The 21,435-nt window shown below is 39.9% G+C and overlaps 1 protein-coding gene across 1 annotated transcript; it reads right to left on the bottom strand.

Annotated features, from left to right (window-relative positions):
- Positions 1-6: 6 nt before the first annotated feature.
- LOC124271689 (glutenin, high molecular weight subunit DX5-like) lies at positions 7-16,521 on the bottom strand. Its single transcript, XM_046706845.1, has 4 exons — positions 16,485-16,521; positions 1,907-2,716; positions 1,148-1,322; positions 7-82 (listed from the first exon to the last, which is right to left on the bottom strand). Exon 2 carries the CDS (start codon positions 2,714-2,716, stop codon positions 1,919-1,921), a length of 798 nt encoding a protein of 265 aa, XP_046562801.1. The 5' UTR covers positions 16,485-16,521; the 3' UTR covers positions 7-82; positions 1,148-1,322; positions 1,907-1,918.
- Between the last annotated feature and the right edge of the window lie 4,914 nt (positions 16,522-21,435).

The following is a 21,435-nucleotide window of genomic DNA, read 5'->3' as shown; positions in this document are numbered from 1 at the left end:
GTTCTCAAGTATAGACTAATGCTGTCAGTGGTGATTGTGGCAGGTAGTCCTCTTACTTCAATCTTGTGAGATGGAGTGATATCTGAATATACAATGGTATAAATAAAGCACGAAATGGTTTAGACTTGCCTTACAACCTTATCTGTCTATATTCATCTTTATTATATAGGTAGTATTTTTCCTGTACCACGATTGGTCAAAAGACTGTCACATGATTGACTACAAAACAGGATATTGACTTGAGTTTTCTGATAAATTACTTATATCGACTTGGGTTACTAAAATAGACAAAGAATCCTCGTGCATGAAGGGGCTTCCCCGCTTTTCAGCCAATCAAATCGCTGAAAGATGGCACAATGTGTGCATTAAAAGTTTATGTTAAAACCCGCTTCTCTTTCATTATATAATAAAACAATTATAGACTCTTCTAGAGGTCGATATCGGTTTTACTGACCTGAGAAAAACAATATCGACCTCGCAAGCTCGGTATATTGTTCCCTTTATGTTGTTTTAAGCAGTAAATCTAGCCAAACATTCCTCATTACCTTAAAAAGGTTCCTTAAAATGTTTCTTGTTTAATGACATCACTAGAATGAAATGCACATACTAAGAATGTAAACATACTGTGTGACCTTGAACCTTTAACTATTGGAAATGAAGTCAGTGAATATAATGATTGCAGACTTATGATGTCTTATTATAAAAAGTCCTGACAATAATTTCTGAATGAAACAATTTAAGGAGAGATGTCAATAACCTTCAAAGTAACCTTGACATTTGACATAACCATGACATTATGACAGGTGCAGATATGGTTATCACATGTCAGTCTGCACATTCAGTGACTGGAAAATGCCTTGCTGTTTATGAATTAAATATGAACCTCAGAATAGTTTAGCAAGGTTTCCTACAATAACTCCAGTGATCTTGACTTAATACTGATGTCTCTCAAAAGTCCACGTGAAATGTATTATTATCATCAGATATGTCAAAAGCGAAATATCAAATATACTTAACTTGACTGCTATAATATGACTAGACTTTGTTCATTATTCTCAGTTACTTTAAGTAAAGAATTGAATATTTTACAACCAGCAATATTCTACCCTGGAATCCCTATACAACTGGACAACTGGACAGTTCCTACCTGTCACATCCTGATCAGTCATCCTTGTTTCAGCCAGGTGTTTCCTCAGACACATAGTCTTGTGTGAGTGTTTCCTCTGGGCTGCTTGCATGGTCTGTTGTTTCCTCTGTTGTTTCAGGTAACGCTGCAGACACAGCGTCAGTGATGGGGTACTTCTTCTCTGCCTCATACTGATCTGAAATATAGTGAACAGAGACACCTCACATATCTACCATCAAACATACCAAGCTGAAAATAATCTTAATGAATATGATTACTATTGGTGTGGATTCAATTTTGCAATTTGTATGAACATAACATACACACTGTAGTTGTTGTTGGTTTGTTGTTTAACGCTGCAATCAGCAATATTCCAGCTAAATGGAGCTGGTCTGTAAATAATCGAGTCTGGACCAGACAATCCAGTGATCAACAGCATGAGCATCAATCTACGTGATTGGGATACGATGACATGTGTCAACCAAGTCAGTGAGCCTGACAAACTGATCCCATTAGTCGCCTCTTACGACAAGCATGGGTTACTGAAGACCAATTCTCACCTGGATCTTCATGGGTTTACATGTTGTAACATATATGTATTTGTAAAAATTGGTACACTTGGCTCAAAATAAAGGACTTACATAGCTTTCTGAAAGAGGTAAATATTTTCAATATCAATCAGTCCATGACTGCTAACCTGAAACGTGTACAGTGCTCCAATATGAACACAATACAGACAACCATCAACTGTTTGGTTCTACAGACAAATAAGTCACCTACCCTGCTCCAGTTTCAGCCTGCGTCCCTGCTGACCATCATATGGCGGGGGCAATTCAGATGGATACAGAGAGTAACTCGGGGGAGGGGGATGAACCTGTTGTCCTGGATAGAACGGGTGTGCAGGGTATGAGCCAGCTGGGTGTGGTCTAGGTGGAAGTTCTCTCTCAGCTGTGGAATCTGGTTGTGAAGTTGTAAAGTTCGGGTCATTCTGTGCTGTCTGACCACTTCTGGAGGATGCAGGTTGTGGGCCTGTCTGTCCACTTGTCTCCACACCTTGCTGGGGAGATTCTGCTGCTGGCTTCCGTCAGGCTGTGGGTAGTGCTGCTGACCATAAGGATCAGGCCATCTAAAGAGGGCACCAGTTTGTGGATGAATATACCCGCCATACCTGTAATCGTAATGGCCATACCTTGCATCATAAGGTGGTATATGAGTGTATGGATTCTCCCCTCCTTGTTGAGGGTAGGGATACGGATAGCCTGGCTGTCCTTGACCAGGCCCCTGCCAGTGCTGACCTGGGTAAGGATATGGGGGCACCTGTTGACCGGTGTGTCCATGCCCTTGTGTACTGGTGTGCTGGCCACTGTCCTGAAACTGTCCTGGCTGACCTGTAAAGCCTTGAGGATATGACCCATCAGGACCTGTCTGTGTCTGTGGTTGCTGTTGAGTATTGGTGGAAGTGGCGTCACTGATGATGTCCATACCTGATACCATCCCATCTGAAGGCAGGTCTGCTTCATCAGTAACATCCTTCATCCCTTCAGCCATCCCAGCTGCAGGATCTGGTGGCTTCCTGTCCTTACCATCCATCTGAATAGCAGAGAAACAGTATCGTTTAAAGCAGCATAACATGAAGGTAAGATCAGACAAACTGGTTGTTTTACATTATGAGCGATCGATGTCAATATGTATGATGAAACAAGAAATGAACAGGGTGTTGTCAAGGTATCAAGTATCTCGCTTGGTGTCACAAACTACGGAAGATTGAACACTATTCTCATTGCTGCAGTTGGTGTGTCCACAGGACAGAGAGAGGGAAGTGACTTGGGTATTACAGGGACTCTCCTACCGGTATTTCAAAATCTTGGTTTAACCTTCTCTCACCTCTGATGTAATTTATTCCTAGGTCCTTTGCAAATATACTGCCTTATAGAGTTGTTTCAAACTTATTTTACTTAACACAATTAGCACACTAAACATTTATATGTTCTTTGAAAATGTGAAAGAAGTGATCCATTTCTGGTAATTATGTTCCTATTCTAAAATGCTGGTCTTTTCAAATGATCCCAAATCAATTAAAAACACATTGGGCAGCCCATAGATACCTGCAATAATGCCACAAGTTTAAAAGAGAAATACTGCATGTTTATTGAAGCTTTGTAAACTGTGTGGCACCATATATGGCTCTGAAAAGAGATTAAAGCTGTATTTCTGTAAGTCTTCATAATCTAGAAAAAAAATCAATAAAAAAATGAAAATATGTGTGGCCTTAACTCATGTTTGAAAACAAAACGATGGATGGAAATATGATTTTCAAACAACAAGCACCAATGGCACAGATTACGCCAAATTACGCACGCTATATACCAACTACATGTTATCAAATGGCGGATCCAGAGGGGGTTCAGGGTTCGAACCCCAACCTTTTTGAAAATGACTAAAGACCACATTGAAGTTAATGTTTTGCAATGGCAGAGCCAAAGTGGGGTTCGGGGTTTGAACCCCTGAACGCCACCCCTTTGAAAATTTCTGGATCCGCCTATGTTATCTATAGAAAGATTACAAAACAAGAGGGTGTTGAATATGGAAAACATTCCAACGAGATATTTTTAACATTTTGATTTATTCATGAGCTTAAAATTTTTGTAATGGGTTATTTTCGCCTATAAATTAGTCATGACAGAGTTGTCTCCCTTTCATTTTGTTTATATCCGGCATTGTCTGCTTGATTGTATCACACTCCTATCCTGTGTGTAATAAATAGATCACTTAAAGCGAGTGGGTGTTGAATATGGTAAATATCCCAACAATATACACTGTAAGCCATTAAAAGCAATTGGTATTTGTTGTCCTGAAACTCACAAAAGTTCTATTGAAGATTTTTGCCTGCGATACAGAGGATGTAGGGATAAAAGGCTGTTATTCTGGCCCATTTCGAAGTTCGAGTCCCGGAGCATTCCTCTCACATGAACTTTGATACTTAATACTGAACATTTGACATTTCTCGTAAAAACATAACCACATTCATGACACACGTTGTACATGCATGCATTACCTGCACCCAGGCCCTGTAAAGCACAAGGGAATTGTGGAACTCAATCACTTTGAGAAAATGCCACACTTGACACAAGACAAAAGGAATCAGGTTATCGGTATGGTCAGCCAAGGTGCTTCCGATGTGATGATTGCCAGGCACTTTAATGTGCATCCATCCACTGTAAGTCAACTCAGACAACGTTTTTCGGCTACCTGAAGTGTTGCTGATCGTCTCAGCGACCTGGTGCACCACCTGTGATAACAGCTTGATGAAACCGCATAATATCCGAGTTTCACACTTGTGAAATCGGTTCCAAACAGCTGATGATGAGGCAAGGAGGACAATTGGGACAAGTCAACGCGTCATTTCAGCCCAAAAGGTGCAAGGACGCCATGCTGCCTTCAACATCCGTGTCGTCACCCGTGCCGTGGTCCAACCTTATTGCATCGTCACAGACTTGCCAGACAACGATGGCCAGCAAAGGGGCCAATCTTGGCAACAGGACATGGCCAGATGTCATTTTGTCAGATGAATCCAGGTTTAACTTATCCTTTGCAGATGGGCGTCCACAGATTTATCGACATAAAGGAGAAAGACTTGCGCCAAACTGTGTCCTTGAACATGATCGTTTTGGAGGGTGGTGTCATGATCAGACCACAGACCATCAGAGGTTGCAGACCATCCAACAGCTGTTCTGAGAATGTGTGTCTTTCAATGCCCCAAAGACTGCGAGCATGTCTTGCATCGCACGCGGTGGACACACACGATATTGACTCCAAGTGATCCCTCCTTTGTTTGATGTCGTTGTTAAGTCACCGATGTTGTTGTTGACTGGACATTTTCAGATGAAATTATTCACAGATGTTCACTTAAAACATATCTGCCAGTTAAGTTTATATATGTTGAAATTGGTGTGAGTAAAGAAAGTATGAATGTAAAATTGCGTTTTTAATGGTTTACAGTATATTTTAAAAACAATTTGATTTATTCATGAGCTGAAAGCGTGATCTATTTACTACACACAGGACGGAAAACAGTGTGATCTATGTTGACAAATCAAGCAGATGTAAAAAAAAAGGAAAGGGAGATAACTACTTCATAGATGAAAATAAACAATTAAACATATTCAATTGAAAATAATACTAATCTCCAGGACACAAAATTGAATTTTAATTATCCACAAACCTAATGTTTTGTTCGGTTGACATCTTTGGAAAAATCGGCTTTATTGGCAAATGACAGTACAGAATTATGATGTCACTATCGTTGAATAACCTAGTTTGGTTACGCATCACACGTTGGATAACTTTCAACTGGTTACACAACACCTGTTTCAAATAACCAAAATTATCTCATAAACATATTCAGAATGTGTGTAATAAATCTGGTTACTATACAGTTGGACAAGAACAATCTCAGAATAATGAATTAATTCTTGACGATTTAATAATAATAAGTATTGTCACTTAGGTGACATAATCCCCACCGCATATTATCAAATCAAACTCAAAAAGTAATGACAGTGAAAGGTGTAGTTTAAGATGAAGTTAAATGCCAACAAAAAACATGACCAGTAAACCTATCTTGATATCTTGCTCTGTAGTTGTTCAAACACACAAGCTTGGTGTCGCATATTAAGAGAATCAAGTGAACGGTTCTTGAGATATTGTGCTGTCAAGGGAAAAATGTTAAAGTCCCCTTGTGACCTTGAAATGAAGGTCATGGTCACCAAACATGACTGGGACCTTTCTCACACTGTGATGGATCTAGGTACCAAATATGAAAAGAATCTAGTCAACGGCCCTTAAGATATTCCAATTTGTTTGTAATGCGACGATGAGGAGCCTAATACTATATCCCCCGCTTCACGCTTAACGAGCGTGAGGGGATAATAATAAGTCCATTTGTATAGCTCCCTATATCCAATCACCAAGTGGTTGCCCACTGCCTGACAATGAAGCAATGGTTACAATGATGTTGCCTGTGTTCACTAAATGTTTGAGTGTTATGAGGAGTCTGAATTATATTACTGTGACACAGTGTTATCACTGCATTAATGCAGCATACATAACCAGGTGACAAAGGCTCAATAGCGTCACTATATAGATTACTTTCCAACATTTCAATATTTATCTTATCAGATCAGCTGTACATATAACATAGCTGAATTTGATTGATGTATGATGTTTAGATAACTTTCCATTTACCCTGCGATAGTGGTCTACAAAATGGAAAAAATTATCCTATCATAATTCAAGCTCCTGACAGCAAACAAGAGTTGAGTATTGTATTTGACTTTGATGCACGTGTCATCTGGAGCTCACAAACAATTGAATTTGTTACTATTTTACTTTTCAGGTCTGGGACGGGTCCAAATTTCCGTTATAACACTAATTGCGAAGTTATTCTCCTTCAATAAAATCAGTTATGGCCGATATTAAGAGTGGCGCCTGGAAATATTGTGAATACGCCCATTATCTGGCACTAAGACAAAATGCACTTTGTGCACAGTGCAACTAAGTCAGAAAGGAGGGGAGTAATGTAATGGATGTGGAAACATCTGAACAACAAACATCCCACAGTGACAAACCAGGAGCTACAAACAAATATCTTTCCAACAATCTACAGGCAAAATACAATTGAAGGTATAATGAAAAGTGTATACCATTAAATTAACACGTAAACAATGGAATGTAGACACAAAGTTTTCAAAGTTAATATCTCCCTCCCTCTCCCGTGGACCCCTCTCATAATCCAATCACAATAGTCAGACAGACAGACAGATTATGATTTACATCTCATCATATGTACAATAACATAAGTAGTATGTAATTTTCTGACTCCATTTATAATATTTACTGTATATGTCTATATGTATTATTTTTCCTTATCCTGACTCATGCTATTTGCTTGTCTCCCTTCTCCCCTTGAATGATAGTAGAACACTTGAATCCCTTTGTAGTAAAATTACGTAAAATCACTCACCTGCAGTAGCCTCCCTTTGCCCTTTGGGCCATTTTAGTCACATGATCAGCCATGCTTGTCACTCTCTCCGTATGTAAGCCCGACACCCGGATTTACAGGGAAATCCAGAGTACCATATGGGGGAGGTTGGGAGGGCTGACCTCATATATTTTTCCTTATCCTGACTCATGCTATTTGCTTGTTGAATCCGGCCGGAAATGGTGGTGGGTCAGGCCACTTTCTGGATTCACTGGTTGTTGTATTACGTCCTGCATACCCCTATGGGAACTTATGATGTCACTTGTGTTGATCCTTTTCTTCCAGCTTCTTCTGATGAGTCTGGGGGACCACAACTTGTCAGAATTCTTCCTGAACCTCTCCTGACATTATGTGTGGATTTATTGCAACTCCATCTGTTGATGCTCGTGATCAAGTGGAGAAGCGACCCTTCTTCATGTAATGCAGTAAGTCCTTACAAGTACAGGGTCTATCACTCATGCTAGTCTGTCCTAGACGCGGCGCATGGACTTAAGCTCTTGCTCTCCAGAGCGTTGGCTTTCACAAGTCATGTGATAAAGGGTGAGATTCATCTCAGCCTTTGTGGAACCAGTCAATTGCTGTGCTACAACAAAGAGGCCCAAATTGGTGGTGAATGCCGGAGACGTCCTCGGTGATGATGTCTCTGAGGTAGTGGTTGGCAAACACCGTCTCCGACTTCCAAAAGCAGCCCTCCATTATCGTAGAGATCGAGCAATTCCCATGCAGGCGAAAGTGTCGATGCCAAAGCTCTGACTTCGTGAGGGTTGGAGGCTCTTGGAGGCTTAAGTCCTGCTGCTTTGTTGAACTTTGTTGCAAACAGGTCTATCAGCGGAGATCCTATTGTCTGTATGACGAGCGAACACTTCTGGATATAACATCCATTCCGTCAGGTCAGGGATGGTTGTAGTGGGCCGAGATAAGGTGTCTGCTATGACATTCTTGCTTCTGGAATGTGACACGTCTTTATGTAGATGGTCAGGTCGCTGATTGACGATGCTGAACAGGAGAAAGCTGAGATTTAGCAGATTGTTGATCTTGTTGATCCTCATTTGTTGATGTAGAAGCGCTACTGTGGAGTTGTCCGTCACGGACCATGAGCGTCGCGTTCCTTGATGCAACTGGATCAGTGTCGTAAAACATTGATCACTGCTCTCATCTCCAGCATGTTAATGTGCAGACTTTGATCCTGACTTCGACCACTTCCCTGCTGCCACTTCGTTGTTGAGGTGAGCACCCCATCCTTGTAGTGATGCATCCACGTATTAGAACTGAATGCTGCAAACCGGCTCTGATAAAAAGGTTCCTCCATGAAACCTTCAACTTCTGAGTCTACCATAGCAGGTATGGTTCCAGACTCTCCAGTGGATTAAGCGGATCCATATTGTTGAGATGAGCATTGACGAATCTCAGTAGTGGAGCGTGGTTGCAAACTTCGTAGTGTCAACGGAGAGAGTATTACTTGAGATACCATGGCTTGTATCTAGACCCAGCGATCCTCTGAGACGACCATGCAATTCTGTGGTGAGATGAACCCAGAAATCTGCTGATGTCCTACATTGTAGGTAAGTAGACTGTGGAACCCTTGCCATGACCGTAATGGAAGCGGAGCAATGTCCGGTTCTGGAATCATGACTTGAAGCTTATTTCTTCAATCTTCCGATAATATGTCAAGAAGACTTGTCACCAGAATCCCAACAAAGTGCAGTGATGATGCATCATTCGTCGTCTGAACTTCAGCAGCAGTAATTAATAAACAATTATCAATATCAAGCGCCAATCACTTGATTTAGACACGACTTGTGAATGTCTTCTAGACCAGTCCTTAGGGCGTCTATGAATACAAATTAAGTAATTATTAATTTCAACAATAGATAAATGCTGACAAAGTTGACAGGCGCAAGCTGGAAGAACATGTGATAGTGCAATTAGGACATAATAAATGATGATAACCGCAGACAACCGGTACCTGCAACGAAAGCAAGTTTTCAACAATTGTAAACACGATGAAATATCATGCCAAACAACGTGAAATATATATAAATTTAGACAAAATTTTAAACCGTATTTTTTGAGTAGTGGTCCAAAGAAAAAGGATATAGTGCCGTATAGGGATCCAGGCGCTCTCACAACCGTCCGCTAGGGCGAAGAAGGAGAGTGACAAGCATGGTTGATCATGTGACTAAAACGGCGCCAAAGGGTAAAGGGAGGCTACTGCAGGTGAGTGATTTTATGTCCGCTTTATTTTAAAGAGAACTTCAAAGGGATTCAAGTGTTCCACTATCATTCGCAAGGAGGAGGAGACAAGCAAATAGCATGAGTCAGGATAAGGAAAAATAATACATACATATATAGACATATACAGTAAATATTATAAATGGAGGTATGAGAGGCGGTTGATAATTAAATATCACAGAGCAATATATAGGAAACATATGAGTAGATAAAATGTCAGACAACTGCTGCAGACAACTCCATAACAATTCAACAAAATTGAAACATCGCGTAAAGGACCTTCTGAGACCAATGATTGACATGACAGAAAGGCATGCGCACTATATACACCCATTATTGTTTTGAAAAATAACATTCACATAATTCAGAGGTTAGTGATTTTATGAAAATACACAATGTGAATTTACAAAATAACTTGATTAGGCAGTTTTATACAAAAGAATGATGCCAGACTACATGAAATCATAACGGTTCCACTGTCTGACAATGACAATTGATTCAGCCTGTGTCACAGGCCATGCATACCAACAGTATTGCTGGTATATTAAGTCCTATGAAACACAGAAATAATTGTAACATTATGAATATTCTTTTTGTTTTACGATATATATTGATGACTGGCTACACAACTGACTTATAGAAACATCATTAATGACCAAATCTTTGAAGGGCGAGATTGAGATACATCATAAGAAAAAGGAGGTGGATTCCATGTATATTTCCTCTCCTTATCTGATGTTAACTCGGATAAACCTTTAGTGTTTTTTATTCTGATATGGCTGAATTTCTTAATGATAACTTTGTTTTAACATTAAATGTGACATTAGCATTTCCATAATGAAACCTGATCATACAATTCCAGCCATAAAGTAAGCATGTGTTTATGAATCCCTACCATGGTGATTATACCAGGTGTTTGGAAAAAATTGACTATTTACTAATAATAGCCAGACAACAACAAAAAATGATATTTTATCTGCACACAATACTTCTAGTGTATGAACTACCTGCTGGATTTGTCTCCTTTACTTTTGCTCACAGTGTAGGACTTGTGCGTTCATTATGTTATGGTGATGGTCGCGACACTGAATTGCAATTTTGTAAGCAGTTGAAATGAGCAGATTTCAGACTTACTGTTCATAAATATATTGCATGTTATTAATCTACATGATATCAGCCATAAATGTGTATTGACGAGATCCGTGACAAGATACCATGATACTTGTTAGTGTGTGCACTCAATTATTTCCCTGAATTTCTAATGTGCTGCTTGTGATACTCAATTGCTCTTTTCATTCAGTGCAATGACCTCACATGATAAAGTTACAATGCAGTTTTAGACAAAACAAAATAGCCGGCATCCTACATGACAAGTCAGGGGTGGAAATAACTTTAAAAATGCTAGTGTACTCAGGTACAGTGGCACATGTAAAAAATCACTTGCCCTGATAATTTTTCCACTATACTGGCCGATTTTCTAGTTGATTTTTTAAATAAACAACATAATTAACATTGGAAAGTCAACTGGACGCCGGTACAGTGTGATATACAAATTTGCTTGCCCGACAGAGAAAAACACTCGACTTGGGTGTCGGGCAATGGGGTATTTCCACCCCTGCAAGCATCCATTTTACTGGAGATTCCTTCTCCAGGGATACTGAGTTGCCTCCCCTTATTTTAATCAGACAATACACCAAGGTCCACAAATAGGAGTAATTTAAACAGCCTTCAGTACAGAAGATTGAGACATCTGGCAGCAGTGATTGGCTAATTTTGTGTAGGACCTTTTATGTCTTATACATGTACCTCCATCCAGTAATTAAAGTCTATCAACATGATGATTTATGCTAAATTTGAACAAAACTATTTTTATGCAGTTGACATTAAACACATAACTGGTGTGATTGGTTTTCTATAATCGAAAAAGGAACTGGTAAAGTGGTAATTTTTTTCTATATATTCATTCATTAAGGCCAGACTGTGCATGCCTGTACCTTAAATACATTTCGGGTTAACTATGATTTAAAATTTGTTTTTAAAAATATAACATTAGTATAGGCTCCTATGGGAAAACATTACATTTCATGTCAACTACAGCATACACTCTATAGGGTCAGTGAGTGAGTATAGTTTTACACCGCTTTTTAGCAATATTCCAGCAATATCACTGTGGGAGACACCTGAAATGGGCTTTACACATTGTACAGTACCCATGTGGGGAATCGAACACGGGCATTCGCTGTGAGGAGTGAATGCTTTAGCCACTAGGCTATCCCACCACCCCTCACTCTATAAAGGGGCTTGACTTGGATCCAACTTCACCAGCATGTCCAAATGGTCACAGCTTTCTCATATGTGCCACTTTTGACAATAACCCTCAAGCTCAGATACAGCTGCATTTTAATAAATACTGAATGTGTACATAGCATAATCACTGAAATCCACATGTAATTCATGCATGTACTATGCATCGCTTTGCATGATTTCCACACTGAAATTTATTTTATTTTACAACAACTAGATACCAACAAATAGTCCTATCTACAACATATTCATAACTCTGTCACGCCCCAATATCAAAATGGCTGCTCGGATAAGCAATGATAAAAGGAGAAAAGAAAGTTATTCATTGCTATGACTGAATTGATAGAATAAAGTACCAATTTGTTGGTAGACACATACAGCGACAAGGGATTGTGAAAGTGTTGTGTAACAGTCATTTATCTACATCGACAATGGAATCTGAAGATGGCAAACATTAACACTGATAAAGGACTTTCTGTTCTAAAGTGAAACCGAATAGCTGAAATTCCAGATTCAAATATTAAAACTAGACATGGCAGAATAAGCAATAGGTGACCAATGGATACTTTCAAGGAGCACCTTCACTGGTCGGCACTCCTGTAGCAGGAAGAGTACGTGTTAAGATTGCATATCACTGATGTTAACGATCAAATACTTGCCAGATGAACCTGCACTGCAGTTGTGGCGTTGAACAGGACTCGCACTTGAGTACAGAGCGATGGCAGCTATCATTAACTCCTTTCGGGAAGAAATACAACGCTAATTTCTTCCTGCTTCAAATTCCCTTCCATGGGCAAATAACGCCATCTTGTGACTAATTTCATAGAACCGATAACGAAACAGACATTCGTAGTACTTACTTTCGTTTTGTAAGTCACATGTCAAAACATTGTATTTTCCTTGCATCGATATGGAACGCTAAGGCACCGCTGGATTTACACGGCCGTGTTTGGAGCTAGTGTACGCGCGGCAACAGTTATCTCCCTTACACCACACCGCTTCCGCGATCCCCCCCCCCCCCAGTTCTCCACTTCCTGGAAACTCATCCGTGGCTACGGCGTACAAAATATTGAAACAATCTATTCGTTTGGTACAACCTGTACTCCTGATGAGGTTAATGGCACACGACTTTTATATTGCAAGCCTTCTAAAACTGGAAGGTGAAGCGAGTTGGTTAAAATAAACCCGTCATCAACTTAGGCGGATCCAGAGAGAGCTCGTGAAAGTGAAATGAAGTGTGCCCTTTCTCAAAAAAGCTGTATCCGCCCCTGATTAATGGGCATCTTATCAAATGTGTTTTATCCAGTCACCAAAGTTTGATATAACCAAATCCTTCCGAAGCAACGAAGAAGGTTTGAGTGATTGAAACGAAATTCCTCCAGTAAAACGCACAACTGAGAGTACTGAATTCCCGATGAGCAAAATTTAGATCCAGCTGACTGGCTACCCGAAATAAAATATATATTTGTGTCTTCGAAACTCAAAATCTGAAATAAAACAAAATGAATAGAATATGGGTTCAGTTCGAGACTTGTCTACTTTGTAAGTTCTGAAAACGAATCGTACTAATATTTTTTAACAAACTCGGAACGATCCTGCTGAGAATTTATCTTTAGCATCCTTAGCTTCCAAAGCGGCTGCATTATGGCTAATGTATGTCATCGTATCCCAGTTACGAAGATCGATGCTCAGTGTCTCAATCACAAGATTGCCTGGTCCAAACAATGGTAATTAGCTTGAGAAAGGCTGAGTGGAACATAGAACAATTAAGAAACTGATCATGGGATTAATATGCGAAGAATCATTTATCGTCCCTTTCTATGAAATATTAATTATTTGAATTTGCAAACCATAGACTTACCACTCAACCACCCACAACCTAGTCAAACTATACACAGACTAGTCAACACATTTATAAGCTAAACACCCATACACATGCTTGTCAACCGGAGACCACGAGCTCTCAACCACACACAATCTAGTCAACTTTAGATCTAGTTCTCTACCATATACAAGTTTTTCAACCTGAAAACCAGCCCTCAAGCACACACCATCTAGTCAACTTTAGATCTAGTTCTCTACCATATACAAGTTTTTCAACCTGAAAACCAACCCTCAACCACACACAATCTAGTCAACTTTAGATCTAGTTATCTACCATATACAAGTTTTCAACCTGAAAACCAACCCTCAACCACACACAATCTAGTAAACTTTAGATCTAGTACTCGACCACATACAGTTTTTCAGCCTTAACACTAGCTCTCAACCACACAAAGTCTAGTCAACTTTAGATCTAGTTCTCAACCATCATACAAATTTGTAAACCTACAGGCACTAGCTCTCAACCACACACATTCTGGTCAACTTAAAATCTAGTTCTCAACCACAAAAATTTTTCAGCCTGAACACTGGCTCTCAACCACACACAATCTAGTCAACTTTAGATCTAGTTCTTAACCATATACAAGTGTTTCAACCTCAAACACTAGCTCTCAACCAGTCACAATCTGGTCAACTTTAGATCTAGTTCTCAACCACATACAAGTTTGTAAACCCTGAACACTAGCTCTCAACCACACACAATCTAGTCAACTTTAGATCTAGTTCTCAACCATATACAAGTATTTCATCCTAAACACTGGCTCTCAACCACATACATTCTGGTCAACTTAAAATCCTAGTTCTCAACCATATACAATTTTTTAAAACCTGAACACTAGCTCTCAGCCAGTCAGGTCATTCATTCCCAATAACTTTTTAGATCTAGTTCTCAACCATATACAAGTATTTCATCCTAAACACTAGCTCTCAACCACACACATTCTGGTCAACTTAAAATCTAGTTCTCAACCATATACAATTTTTTAACCTTAGAACACTAGCTCTCAACCACACATAATCTGGTCAAAGAGTTTTAGATCTAGTTCTCAACCATATACAAGTATTTCACACTGAACATTGGCTCTCAACCACACACATTCTGGTCAACTTTAGATCTAGTTCTCAACCATATACAAAGTTATTTCAACCTAAACACTAGCTCTCAACCACACACAATCTAGTCAACTTTAGATCTAGTTCTTAACCATATACAAGTATTTCATCCTAAACACTAGCTCTCAACCACACACAATCTAGTCAACTTTAGATCTAGTTCTCAACCATATACAAGTATTTCATCCTAAACACTAGCTCTTAACCACACACAATCTAGTCAACTTTAGATCTAGTTCTTAACCATATACAAGTATTTCAACCTGAACACTAGCTCTCAACCACACACAATCTAGTCAACTTTAGATCTAGTTCTTAACCATATACAAGTATTTCAACCTGAACACTAGCTCTCAACCACACACAATCTAGTCAACTTTAGATCTAGTTCTTAACCATATACAAGTATTTCAACCTGAACACTAGCTCTCAACCACACACAATCTAGTCAACTTTAGTTCTAGTTCTTAACCATATACAAGTATTTCAACCTGAACACTAGCTCTCAACCACACACAATCTAGTCAACTTTAGATCTAGTTCTTAACCATATACAAGTATTTCAACCTAAACACTAGTTCTCAACCACACACAATCTAGTCAACTTTAGATCTAGTTCTCAACCACATAAAGTTTTTTTCAACCTGAACATTAGCTCTCAACCACACACAATCCAGTCAACTTAAGATCTACCTCTCAACCACATAAAGTTTTTCAACCTGAACACTAGCTCTCAACCTCACACACAATCCAGTCAACTTTATACACAATCTTGTAAGTAGTACACATGAGTATCAACCACACAGCTAGTGAACAACCAATACAAGCGCAATCAACCATCCATACACTACTCTGACTAGTACACATATTGACATGCTGGAAAACACAAACACATGCTCGTTAACACATAAATGTGCTGCTAGGATACTCACACATAGTCTAGTCAACCATGCAGAGACGAGTCAACCATGTAGTGAAAGGGTCAGTATCCTCATACATGTGGCTCATATCATCCCACAGTAAACCCAGGCAGGAGATAGTCTATATCTCCTATATCTATATATCTGCTAGTTAACCACACACAGTCTAGTCAACCCATGTTTGTTCGTGACTAGTCAACCCATACATGTTGAAGCTAACCATAACAAAACTCGTCAACCATGCACCCTCTCTAATCATCCCATAGCAAATTCAGACAGAAGATAGTCCACTAATATCTGCTACTTAACAATACACAGGCTACTCAACCATTAGGAGTCAACTCATAAATTTATTCGTGAGCCATAATCAGACTAGTCAACCCATGCATGTTGAAGCCAGCCATAACAAAGACTAGTCAACCATACACTTGCTAGTCAACGATGCATAGAACAGTAACCTACACACATGCTAATTAACTCACACAGACTAGTCCATCACACCTGCTACTAAACTCACACACTGGCTAGTAAACCCACACACAGACTAGTCAGTCATACATCGGCCACTAAACTCACACACAGACTAGTCAATTATACACCGGGTAGTCATGCTTGCAAAGTCAAGCCTACCTCTTGATGCATACGTCATCTGTTTGAGGTCATGGCTGAACCATGTCTTGTAACAAATACAAGTTTTCTCGAAAAACTATTTCAGATCTGCGTTTCGAGCACGCTAACCTCTATCACATCTCGAATTGTCCTCACTTTGTTCATTCCTTGTTCACATATCCAATAACGTGTACCTGTATAGAAATACAGGAGCTGCAAGTGTATACATATACATATATAGTATTACAAGTCTTACCTCTAGTAGCCAAAGCTTAAACACAACTAACCCATCGTGCTTCAGAAACAGATGTGTGCACGTTTGGTGGTTGTAAGGCCGGTAGCCATTTACCCTACACGATAACACACTTCCATGAAATCAGTACACGCTACAAAGGAAAAGACACGTTTCTGGGTACGTATCATATGCATGTCAAGTTAAAGGCTAAACGCTATATATGGAAGTTAAACCCTCAGCCTCACCTATGACGATATAAATTTGCTATGTAGATAGCAACGAGGCCAACATGACAACACATCGATCAGTGTGTTCATGATTAGCCCGTATCTTATCTTGTTCACATCAACAGTTAATCAATGTATCGAGCCTTTGGGTTTGAAATACATGCTCGACATGCTACACGTGTTTACTTATGTTTGCGTTTGTTTTAATAATGGAACAATTTATCGGCATGTTTGTGTCAACGGACTAAATTATTACGGGATGAAAACACTCCAATCAGTGTAAGGTCACTTCCCTCAGGATATCATCACCCCCAACGGAAACATAGGCAGATTACACAATACATAATTATTTGGAAATAATAAAATTCAAAACTACAAGATGTATCAGCGGCTATCACCAGTTACCACTGTATTGTATGTACATGGTGTGTGTGTGAGTGGTATACATGCTTTCACAAACCATTTTATCCTCATATGAAAGACACGTGGCACCTTTTTTAATTTTTAACTTTGAAAGTAACCGCCCATAAGTAAATTCTTATTATTTTGTTTTACTGAATATCCATATTTGTCATATATATATTTATTCAAAGAAGTAAAACGCAACACTATATTATAAACGCGAGCTCAGTGACATGTATAAAGGCGTTATTCTGGTAACTCTCCACTTGTAATTGTTACGCATCGATGTTACAACACGATTGAAACAACAATTTGCTGTTAAAAGAATTCGGTTGGTATCCAGCATGTAACAAAGAACAGTTCAATTTGTAATATTTTATTTAATTGCATTCTAAACTGAAGAAAGTTTACAAAGGGGTACAAATCACTACAATGGGTTTACAATGATAACTGTGAATGGGTACCTCGCTAGGATGAGAAAGCCACAATAACTTGGTGCGCCTAGTGGCTGCAAGAGTTGCATACTCCCCAGGGAGTTGAGATTGATAATACGATGTGCCGTTGAGATTGACATACAATGATCGAGGGAAGAAATACCAGCGCCTTGAGCATGCACTAGCTGCGTGGATATGTGCGATATATAAGTATCCAATAATAACATAATAATAATAATGCAGAAGGCTGCAGTGTTGGTGAGTCTTCATATTCTCCGGAAAGTTCTTGGTGGGTTCGACTAGGCAGCGTTTCCTGGGAGAAGTCCCATTCGCTGTCTGGGCTGCGTGTAGAGGGGGCAAGGGCCTTGAGCTGATGATGAGCCTTACCATCCTGACTGTGTCAGGATCACTCGAACCCTCTCTGCTGCATGTTCATCTAAGACAGACTTTAATCTGTAAAACATGATAATAATAGTACACATTCAGTGACAGTAAATAGTATCCAACAGACACGTGTAGTTCAGCTAAAAGAAACGAAAATAGAATTATTAATGGTGTTTCGCTTTAGCTTTGGGATTCTAGGAAAGACTGCTTGTTTAAGACATAAACGACGTCTTAAGCGGAAACCCTGTCCTTAAAAATAGAAGTGGATTCCCATTATCAGGTGACAGAATACTTCCAAGTAGAAACAATAGGTTAACCAAGAATAGGTAAGGAGAGGAATTCGATGTGAAACCGTAAAACGACCTGGAAACGTAATCACAAATGTATTCTAAATTTAACTAAGTATACAAATTAATACTGCAAAGAAATACAAGAGTAGTTCAAATAGAGTGGAGGTACAAATACAATGGCATCCCTGGAAAGGATGAAAAGTGATATTCACACAGCTGCTGGGTTGATGTTGTGTGAGTGATGATATGCATGTGTTGCCCCACTTACATAGTCAGGAGTACCTTCTGGAACATTCTATAATGCCCTGGGTCAGACTATGCTGGGTTGGTGTTGTGTGAGTGATGATATGCATGTGTTGTCCCACTTACATAGTCGGAGTACCTTCTGGAACATTCTAGAATGCCCTGGGTTAGACTACGCTGGGTTGATGTTGTGTGAGTGATGATATGCATGTGTTGCCCCACTTACATAGTCGGAGTACCTTCTGGAACATTCTAGAATGCCCTGGGTTAGACTACGCTGGGTTGATGTTGTGTGAGTGATGATATGCATGTGTTGCCCCACTTACATAGTCAGATACCTTCTGGAACATTCTAGAATGCCCTGGGTTAGACTACGCTGGGTTGATGTTGTGTGAGTGATGATATGCATGTGTTGCCCCACTTACATAGTCGGAGTACCTTCTGGAACATTCTAGAATGCCCTGGGTTAGACTACGCTGGGTTGATGTTGTGTGAGTGATGATATGCATGTGTTGCCCCACTTACATAGTCGGAGTACCTTCTGGAACATTCTATAATGTCCTGGGTTAGACTACGCTGGGTTGGTGTTGTGTGAGTGATGATATGGATGTGTTGCCCCACCTCTACATAGTCGGAGTACCTTCTGGAACATTCTAGAATGCCCTGGGTTAGACTATGCTGGGTTGGTGTTGTGTGAGTGATGATATGCATGTGTTGCCCCACTTACATAGTCGGAGTACCTTCTGGAACATTCTAGAATGCCCTGGGTTAGACTACGCTGGGTTGATGTTGTGTGAGTGATGATATGCATGTGTTGCTCCACTTACATAGTCGGAGTACCTTCTGGAAACATTCTATAATGCCCTGGGTCAGACTATGCTGGGTTGGTGTTGTGTGAGTGATGATATGGATGTGTTGCCCCACTTACATAGTCGGAGTACCTTCTGGAACATTCTATAATGCCCTGGGTTAGACTATGCTGGGTTGATGTTGTGTGAGTGATGATATGCATGTGTTGCCCCACTTACATAGTCGGAGTACCTTCTGGAACATTCTATAATGTCCTGGGTTAGACTACGCTGGGTTGATGTTGTGTGAGTGATGATATGCATGTGTGTTGCTCCACTTACATAGTCGGAGTACCTTCTGGAACATTCTATAATGCCCTGGGTTAGACTACGCTGGGTTGATGTTGTGTGAGTAATGATATGCATGTGTTGCCCCACTTACATAGTCGGATTACCTTCTGGAACATTCTATAATGCCACCAAGGTTGGAGACTATGCTGGGTTGATGTTGTGTGTGAGTGATGATAGTAGATGTGTTGCTCCCACTTGGACATAATTAGAGGTACCTCTGAAACATTACCTAGAATGCCTGGGTTTAGACTACGCTGGGTTGATGTTGTTGTGTGAGTGGTGATATGTATGTGTTTTATTTACTTACATAGTCGGAGTACCTTCTGGAACATTCTATAATGCCCTGGAGTCAGACTATGCGGGGTTGATGTTATTGTGAGTGGTGATATGGATGTGTTGCCCCACTTACATAGTCGGAGCACCTTCTGGAACATTCTAGAATGCCCTAGGAGTTAGACTATTGCTGGGTTGATGTTGTGTGAGTGATGATATGGATGTGTTGCCCCACACTTACATAGTCGGAGTACCTTCTGGAACATTCTAGAATACCCTGGGTTGTTTACTACGCTGGGTTGGATGTTGTGTGATGATATGCATGTGTTGCGAGGACATTGTCAAAGAGTAAAACCGGTTTCATGTAAAGCACGTATATCCAAAGAGTTATGCCGGCGGTGGATGACTGAAACGGTGTGAAGCCATGGCCATATGCTGGATATGCAGGTCCACCCAGCTTCTGACGCTATTCGTTATCAAAAAGAGAAGCACGGACCTCTTTCAAGAGGGTGACACATTTCTGGCTATCAGTATATCCACTTTGGCATTTTGGTACTTATTTGCTTAGCCACGTGTGACCCATTCGATTGACCATCTGACAGTAAACACTCTAGATGAATATTAGAATACAGTGAATATGATTATTCACTGCTCTTGATTGGCCTTTTACAATTTAACGTTTTAGTTCTTCTGGAATCAATTTAGAAACTACGAAAAACTTAAAAATCTAAACCAGCATGGTTTATCCCATGCTGGATATCATTAAATTAACGCATGCAGGAGGTTATAAGTGATTACTTAGTATTCTTCACGCCATAGTTCATTTCGGACTACAAGATGCCATGTTTGTTATGTGCCAGCACGCTACACCAGCTGAGACCTGGCAGTCTGTAAATAGGACACGAACAATCCAAGTTATTGACATCATGAGGCATCTAGGATACACGTACGATGACATATGTTAACTTCACGTCAGCGAGCCTCAATTTCATCCAATCCCGTTAGTCTCATCTAAGGCTGGTCTCGTCCATGGATCTCGCCAGCCTGTAACAATAACATAAGCAAGCAGCCTGTAATGCAATTCAAGCTTAACAAAGTATGACCTATAATGAATACATTAAATTGAGCTGCTCACAATCAATGTAGCAAAAGAAATGGCGCACCTGTTCAGAAACGACGTCATAACAATTTACTTGTCTGTGTCCATTTGTTGTATGGCATTAGGGCAATGCGGTATTGCATGACGCTGTTCCCGAAAGTTATTGTCATGTGGAGCTGTTTGACCTCACGGTGACGTCAGTTGTCACACATGACCAACATATCACGTTAAGTGCACAGTGCTTTGATCGCATGTTTTGAATGATCCATGTCGAATCATTTGAACCTTTATAAGTCACTTTGAACGAATTGTCACTTACCGTATAACTCACTATCCCTGCTTGTCGTACGTATCATTATCAGTAATTACACGTACGTAGTTACATGTATCGACAAACAAAACGTTGACAGACTCCAGCTTCCAAAGTTAGAAACCCCATTTCTAGATTGTCCCGCCGTATTATTACAGAGCGTACATGGCA

The sequence above is a fragment of the Haliotis rubra genome, unplaced genomic scaffold, assembly GCF_003918875.1.
Source record: "Haliotis rubra isolate DU_JTF1 unplaced genomic scaffold, ASM391887v1 Scf1622, whole genome shotgun sequence".
Lineage (NCBI taxonomy): Eukaryota > Metazoa > Mollusca > Gastropoda > Lepetellida > Haliotidae > Haliotis > Haliotis rubra.
Note: the sequence above shows the minus strand (reverse complement) of the source record. Positions and strands in the feature narration are given on the sequence as shown.